The sequence below is a fragment of the Crocodylus siamensis genome, chromosome 2, assembly GCF_052110815.1.
Source record: "Crocodylus siamensis isolate JL-2025a chromosome 2, ASM5211081v1, whole genome shotgun sequence".
NCBI lineage: Eukaryota > Metazoa > Chordata > Crocodylia > Crocodylidae > Crocodylus > Crocodylus siamensis.
In genome coordinates, this window is record NC_143396.1 from 209633547 (window position 1) to 209642340 (window position 8794).

The 8794-nt window shown below is 43.7% G+C and overlaps 1 protein-coding gene across 1 annotated transcript; it reads right to left on the minus strand.

Moving 5' to 3' along the window:
• Positions 1 to 478: 478 nt before the first annotated feature.
• Positions 479 to 8549, minus strand: LMO2 (LIM domain only 2). Its single transcript, XM_090032917.1, has 3 exons — positions 8047 to 8549; positions 3885 to 4100; positions 479 to 1491 (listed from the first exon to the last, which is right to left on the minus strand). Exons 1-3 carry the CDS (start codon positions 8085 to 8087, stop codon positions 1272 to 1274), a joined length of 477 nt encoding a protein of 158 aa, XP_089889043.1. The 5' UTR covers positions 8088 to 8549; the 3' UTR covers positions 479 to 1271.
• Between the last annotated feature and the right edge of the window lie 245 nt (positions 8550 to 8794).

The window sequence follows — 8794 nt, forward strand, 5'->3', positions numbered from 1 at the left end:
TCTGGTGAGGAGTCTATAGCTTTTAAGGAAGGGACCTGAATGCAATTATTTCTAAACATTGTGAGGCTGTAGATCTCTTACAAACGGGATAACTGAAAGAAAGCAGGTCCAGCCAGATTCTTTGGAGACCCCTCTTCCTCATGAACTCCTTTGTATTCACACAGCCTCTGGCTTTTATTGTGAGGCAACTCAACAATGGCCTTCTCTGCTTGGCAGCCAACTCCGGAATATCCTTTGTGTCACATCACTTCTTCCTTTCTTCCTCATAAAGAAGAGTTCCATGAAACCCACTCAGGCCAGCTTAGGTTCCTATGTCATTGCTTTAGACTAGTGCTTTGGAACATACACTTGGGAAGTTTAGTAAGAGTCAAGAATGCTCCAAATGTATGAGGCCTGCTGCCAATAAATGAAATAAATAATAGACCTACTACATCCAAATCAGCGTCAAGCCATTGTATGTTGTCAAAAGAAACAACACTTAAACTTTCTGTCATTTTTATTAAAGCTGCAGATTATTACTACACACAACAAATACTTTATTGATATAATCTAAGTTAATAAAATAGTTGAACAACTCTTTAGATTTATATTTGTATAGAAATGATCTGTGGAACATCTCTTCTTGAAACAGTGGTGCCTAGAAACACCTATTCATCAGAATTTACTTAAAGAATTGTTTGGAGCTAAAGGATGCATTTTTCATTCTCAGGGGGAAAAATACCATGCAGAAAAGTCACTTGCTGTCCCATCCAAAATTTAAGGTGTTGGGGAATCTGACCAAATAAATGACTGGCCCTTTCTCTCCAGTATCCTTTCTGTCTACACTGGGAACTATTGTCTAAACTGTGTAACTAAAAAAAGATTAAAAAAAAAAAAAAATCAATTGCACAATCCTAGTCTGCAGGTGTCAAAGTCATAATGTCTTTTTACATAAGTCGCTACTGAATTTCCAGTTATGAGAATTCATTATCACACCCTATTTGTTCCCTGACTCTCACCCCACATGGCTGATAATGTCAGTTATTGTCGATACACCTTTGCTAATAGAAGTCAGTCTATTTGCTATTGCTTCAGCCTCTTGTCTTCATTTATATGTAGTTTAGATTCTATGTAGCACTGCCTGATAAGGGTCTACTCTGCAGTACTCCTCCCTACCCCCCACCCCCCACACTTTAGACAAAAAACATAGCTTAAGTGATTATCTCCTCACTGTAGCTATGAATTTGTGTCACCTGTGAACTGCCTTTTGAAGACCATGAGGCATGTCTTTGCTATATCATCCCATTTATCTTAGTCCACTCATAGATGTCCTGCTCACATACTATGTCCGAGTTGATGAGAAGATATCTGTCACCAACGCAAAAATGTTTCTGGCAAGCAGCACATTTGAAGCATTCCAGATGGTACACCTTGTCCTTCACCCGCATGGTCATCTCATAGGCTCGGATTCTCTTGTCACAGGAAGCACAAAGGCCATCTTGGCCAAAGAGCCTAAAGAAACAACAAAGAGTTGAGCAAGGTACTTGTGAAGAAAAGTGGGGTGGGAATCAAAGCAAAACTTAGACACAGCATCAGAAACCAGTGTTGCACTGTTACACTTGCATTACAAGGATATGTACAAGTTTAAACATTTGTTTGGTTAAATCTTTCAACCAAGGGTACTCAAAACTTGTGGTCCCAAAGGCAGGAGTGAAAATTTGTCAGAATCATACGTCTTGCCTACTTTTCAAAAGATTATGCTTGCGTTTTTATGATAAGAGGTTAAAAAAAGCCTGATCCTGAAAGATGATGAGTTACTTCAATGGGAGTGACACCTATCTGAATTTCAAGACAAATTTGCACCATCCTAATACTTGCATCTCCCCTCATCCAGCAATAGAAATTACATTCTGGTTGATAAATGTTGCCATTATTCCTTATTATTCAGTTAAAAGACAGGGTTGCCAGAGGCTGTGATCGTGTGATACACGATCTAGTTTTGTTGCCTTTCTGAGATCCCTTCAGATTCAAAGACTTCTATACTCATGAATGACTGCTATGTTTCAGAAAGATGGACTCTATGACCCTTTAGAAATCTATTCTAGCCCAAAGGATTTTCTTATCTGGCTTGCTTTTTCATCCATATTAAGAAACCCTGTTGAGACATCATTATTATGTTGTCTATTAAAAGGACCCTGTAATGAATGCTCTACATATATATCCCTCTCACAGCATGTACTGCTGCTCTCAACTGAAACAGTATGACCTGTTCAGCTGTGTGTGACAACATAATGAATGTCATCTTCTAATGCAGTTTGAAGCTTGTAGAGTTTATAAATCCTGCTATTAGTAAACAAGCAAAATGTGTTTTTATTATGTTTGATAAAGTAGAGGAAACACTGAATATTACTTGTTTGAAATATTTTCTCATGTAATTACATTCTCTGTATTGCCATATTAATTTTAGAACCATTTGTCCTCACATATTTTTACTGTGCTTATAGACACAGCCTGCTTCAAATAACCTGCCTGGTCTGGAAAACAAAAACCTATTGAACTAAGAGATCTAAAAGAAAAATCAATCATTTATTTTCTCTGCCAGAAGATGTCACTGTTCACTTTTGCCAATAAAAGTAATGTTAACATTACCTGAAGGTTGTGAATTTTCATTAACTCAAGACAGCTGATGAACACATTACACTTAAATAACTAAAATCACCCAGCATAGAAAATATCATAGGGATTTAGTAACTTGTTCCTTTGGTCTGTTACTCTTTCATTTAAAAAGTTACCAAGTATTCAGCTAGTGCAAGTAAGGACTGGATCATTGTTCGAATATTACAAACACAGGAGATTTACAGCCTCTCTCATTATTGGGGCCAATTTGTCCATTATAACAAGCATATATGCCTAGCAGAGCAAAAGCATATATACCTAGCATATCAAAAATAAATATGCTTTAACTGTAATCAAGAACATGGAACATGCAGGCTCTTTATAATCAAGTTAATGGAAAATATATAAAATTGAACTCATTTATCAATACTTGTAAGTGCAAAATGGACAGTGATTTACTAACACAAAAACTATTAAGATCCGATTCACAAAAAACAACAAAACACTTGTATTCAAGGTGATGTTTAAGTACATTCTTATCCTTATGACTTCAAGTTAACAGGATGCTTTCTTAAGCTGGGACCGTAATTATTTTAATATGTTATGAATGTATAAGTGTAGTGCCTTGCAGCCTAAGGAATCCTAGAAAACTACAAATTGAAGCACAACATTAGAAACGGGTTTAATTCACTCACTGCAAAAAGACAGCCACTCCACCAGATAATAAATGTGCAGAAGCAACACACAGTAGTTCAGTTAAGTAAAGAACCTCTTATCTAAGTGGTATTATGGTAATGAGGGATATGGAATTTGGCCAAGGCACCAAGATACCTTATTTTTACAAATTTGCCAAAAGATCTTTCATCACCAGTTGTCCTCAGGGCTTCAGTTATAATATCCTTGAATCCAAAAGGCAACACCTACAGAACCAAAATACTCTTTAAACCATTGTAGGATATTGGCTCATTACTAAGAGGCAAGAGTCTGCTTATTGAATTTCCAACACCATTTCCTATGACACCTACTGAAGGTGTCATGCAGGGACTGAAACCACCCAGTTATGCTGAAGCTGTGGATCTGGGCAGCACCACTCAAACATGGTACCATATCTGTGACTACCCTCAGCCTTTATATTTTAGGAATAAATTAATCATGACAAATTCCTTACAGTTCTTATGCAGCAGCATCACTGGGGATCCAACCTTCATTCTAAATTTGTAACTAAACTTTGAAACTGCAGAAAGAAAGCAATCAAGAGCAGAATGTTGTCAGATAGAGGGGCTCTGTACCTGAGATAGTCTCTCCTGCAGAGTTTTCTGCCCAGTTTATAGTACAGTCGTCTCCCCACCTCTCCAAGTCTGCACCCACACAGGTCACAGCTGAGGCAGTCTTCATGCCAGTACTGATCAATGGCTTTCAGGAAATAGCGGTCCCCAATGTTCTGTTGGCAACCTCCACATGTCAACAGTGAAGGGGGAATTTGGAGCACCTCGTCCACCGGCTCCCTGAGAGAATGAGGAATCATTGGAGAAGGAAAAACCCTTTAAACCAACTAATAGGAAGAAAAAAAGCTCATGACCAAATTAGAACAGGATTTATGGCCAGTTTTTTCTCCAGTTGAAGTCAGTGGCAGCCCCCTGCCCTCCTCTTGATATCACTGGGAGCAGGGGTACACTTTTATTTTGTTTTTAAAAAGGAGAATAGCTAATATTTCTGAAATCACCCAAGTGGAAAAAATATTTGGCAACTCTTCATCTCTTCTGGTTCAAATTGTTGCATGTGAACATGACAATCTATACAACCTTCCAGTCTGTTCCTTGGTGTAAAAACACTGAATGTATTGTTAATTAATTTTCTATGGACATATATCATTTTCTTCTACTGGACAGAATTAGAATTGCCCAATTTGAGTCTAATTCCTATACAAATGCTACAAAATACAGGAGATTCTTCTTAACCTAAGGGATTGGGGGACTGTACTTTTGGAGCAAGAGATCTGGAGTTTCTGTTTTAAAAAGATGTTTCATTCTTGTCTACATATGCTGATAGATAGCATAGTGATAGCTATAAAGTCCAAAGATTTGTTACAATATTCTTGGCATTTTCAAATAGCTCTCTTTGTCCAGATTAAAATGTAGTGGTATTCATGACAGAACAGCTTTTGTGGTGTCTTCAAAAAAGGTTTGTATATTTACCTGTTTAAACTCCAGGATTTGTGTGTAGGTGACTGAGAACCCCAAACATTATTGTAAAACAACTGCATTTGTTTTTAGGATACACACTTCCCATATTGCTGGCCTTAGCTTGAAACTCTCCCTTCTCAGTGTTGCCACAATCAATGGGAATATTGCCTCGATAGGGGCTACAAGATTGGGAGAGTTATATGGAAGTATCCTCCAAGCATGAGGTCATATGGGATTAACCTCTCTATAGGGAAGGTAAATTTGAAGTCTAAGCCTTGTGATGGCATCTGTTGTAATAGCACAAAAATGAATTTACACAACAGGTGAGACTCTGGCCCCATTAAACCTAATAGAAGTCCTGTCGTGGACTTCAGCAGGGTCAGAATTTCACCCAGATTTACTGCAGGATTTATCTTTTATTCTGAGGAAAACAACTAAGGACCCTATTCTGATCCCAGTGTACTACATGGACTTTAGACCACCATAGTTCTATGAATTTCAAGGAGTTATAGCTGATTTACACACAGGGGAAAGCAAATCAGCCACCTGCCTCCTCCCCATTCTTCTTTGTGGTACTATACTAAAGTGCATTTTTGCACAATTCCAATGTAATATTTTATTCCTATCCTATCATTTGTAACAAGCACTAAAATAAAGAGCAGATGCACTAATAGAAGAGGGCTAAAACCATATTTTTTGCAAATATGTTTACTTAAGAAAGTTTCAGTGCTGCCTTTTTGCAAGTTCTGGCAATACTATGAGCAAAAATTACAAGACTAGACAGTAGACTCAATCCAGCAAGGAGCAAAGCATGCTGGCCCCACTCCCACCAAGCATTTAGGGCCACATCCAAAGCTCAGTGAAGCCAATGGAATGATTCCATTGGATCAGACCTTTAAGCACATACTTAACTTTAAGCATATGACTTGTGCCATCCATTTACTCAAGTGCTTTGCTGGATTGGGGTCAGACAGAGTGCCCAACGCCTTGCATAAATTAGCCCTAAATTCTTAGGTACATCATTCAGTTATTGGTATAGCCAACGTCTGTTGACAATTTGCTGGTGGTCTGTATGCCGCCAAACCGGGGGGGCGGGGGGCGGGACAGAGCATAACTATACTGAGAGAAGTCAGCACGATTACTCTGAGGGCAGTCAGCACTTCCCGCAGGCTGCAGACACTAATATTTTTTGATCCCCTTGAGTTATATTATGCAGGACTTCATCAGACTTTATTTACTGGGGAAATAGCTTTCAAGTAAAAAGGACTTTCTTCAGGGTCTGAAAAATGTACTGTGCTCCCTGACTTCCAAACAAGGCCTGATCCTGCTGTTTTTATGCAAGCAGAACTCCCAGAGCAGTCAGGATTTGGTGCAGATAAAGAATCTGTCTGCCTGCAAGCACTTCTATTTTTCACTGTCACAGTGCATGCTGTCCTGTCCTCTTACTGTCTCGTGACTACCAGCCCCCACCTTCCCCTCTCCCCACAGCCCCACTACACGTGGCATTGCTAGCAGAGTCATAGGGAGTTGCTGCAAGCAGAGGATCAGGCCCTAGATTTTCAGAGCATACACTTCTGTTTCTCTGGTCCATTCAGTGCAACCGACACTGCATATAGAACTACAAAGGAATTTTATGCTGACTTGAAAACATCATGCCCTAAACAACACAGAACACAGCATAACACAGCATTTGTCGAAAGCAAATCCAATGGACTTATACTGTAGCAGTTCCTCTACCATAAATGTATCTCTCTTTGTAAGATCTGTGCGTACCCTATGATATTTTATATTATCCTTGTCCCTTTTCCTGTCAGTTTAGGATCTGTGACTGAGTTATTTGAAACCCTATTTTGGCTACTAGCATCCTAAATTCTGAAACAGTCTAGTTGAAGTTTATTTGGAATTGGATTTCAGGGGTTTTTTTTTATGAATTTGGCTGTCACAGCCTGTAATAATTCACCAGAACAGCAACTAACTAAATAAAAAAAATGTTATTTCGATTTTGTAGCTGAAATTCAGGTAGGACGGGGGGGTCGGGGGGGAGGAACTACATACTATAATTACATTATAATTCCTTAAAAAGTAGGATATAAGGAAAAACTACTTTAGCATCCCTGTGAGCAATGCATGAGAGGAGGGCTTCAAAAGATGACATTCTTAAATGCCTTGCAGGAAACAAATCCCAGATTAATGAAGCCTTTTATAGGAGGGAGGGAAACAATGATTTAAGCTTTACTTTGGACGCTAGAATTGTTGAAGTTTTGGGTTTTTTCTGTGCTGTCACAATGCCAAGGAGGCACAGACCAAATCTGAGGCACTGCTGCAATGGAGATGCGCAACCCTGGAATTGAGTGCCATGACACCACTCGGTTGGGCTGAATTAACACGCTTCTCACAAGCGTGGGTCTGTGTGCGCTTGGGTCTGAAGGGATGCCTGCAGGAAATACACTGGAAGAGCCAGCTCAGAAGGCTCCTGTCAGATCCTGAATGTAACCACCCTCTTTCCACAAACCTAGCCAAAAAGAAAGACAAGGCTCCCTTTAGACCTCCCTCTACCTACAATTCTTTGCTCTTCTCAAGATCCCTGGTCCGTTTTGGCATCTCCATCCTTAGAGGTTTTGCAGACCGAGGTAGACAGAACCTCTGCTGGGATGATCTAGCTGGGGACAGCCCTGCTTTGACCAGGGGGGTGGACTAGATGTCCTCCCTGAGCTCCTTTCCAACACTCTTTTCGGACGATTTCGAGCCACCCCCAGCCAGGCAGTTAATACCATCTCTCGAAAGTTTCAAACTGCCTCTGGCCTAATGAAAATGTGGAAGTTGAGAACCCATCAGATAACAGCTCTGACCTTTCAGTCTAGTCAGCTGGGGGGGGGGCAGATCAAACATGGGGCAGAGACTGCAACACTCCTCAAGCTTTGGGGAAGTCTGGCTGGGGGCTTTGCTGGATCTCTAGTAGAGGAGGGAAAGAGATGGGGGGAGATGGCTGGTGGCTGGCTGGCTGCCCCCCTCCCCCAAGCCCGTGTGTTGGGATGAAGCCAGGACCTGGCTTCGGCTCCAAATGGGGAAGCTGGGCTGCACGCCGGTCCCACCCGCCATCCTCGCACGCCAGAGCCCTCCGCGCCGCCAGGCAGCCGCGGGGAGGCAAAGGCAGCCCGGCTCTCCCACCTCTCCCTCCGGAGCTCGCCAGGTCCCGGACAGCACCGACACCCCGGGGCGCGGGGAGGGCACCCGGGAAAGAAAAGGGTGGGGGGGCGCTGGCACTTACTCGGAGGGGTCGAGGCTTTTCCTCTCGATGGCCGAGGACATTGGCAGGCTGGGCGGCGGTGGGATGCGCCCCCACAAAGGCAAGGCGGTGTGCTCCGGTGCCTGGTCGCCCGCGGAGTTTCCCCTCCGCCCCCCAAGGGCACGGGCGGGATTTCCTTCTGCCGCACCACAGACGCGCACACAAAGCGGGCTGGGCTGGGGCTGGGCTGGGCTGGGCTGACCCTCCGGAGCCGGCTACCCTCCCATCTCCGCGCCCAGCTGTCACCGCCGCGCCCCCCGCCCGGGCAGCTCTGGGCACGCCGGGCCGAGCGGGCTCTCTGCAGAGGCAGCGCCCAGCCCCAGCATCATGAGGGCGAGCGAGCGCAGCCCCGAGCCCCCGCTTTCATTTCCTCTTCCCCCGGCACGACTCCGATACAATGGAAGGAAATCACGCTCCGACACACAGCTGCCCTGCCCGGCCCGGCACGGCCCGGCTCGGCTTCCCCCGGCCCGCGGGGAGGGGAGGGGGCGGCCGCGCACGCAGCAGCATCCCGCGGGGCCGCCGGCTTAAAGGGCCAGGCGGGCTCTGCTTGAGCCAGGGCTGGGACCGCAGCGGGGCGGGGGGGGGGCTCCGCAACGGAGGGAGACGCTGCGGGGAAATGCCCCTCAGGGCTGGTTTGCTTTTAAAGCGCCCCCTACTACGTTACTGGCCACAGGCACTTAGGTGCCCTCTCCATCCAACGCCCTTTGCTCACGGCTTCGAGATCAGG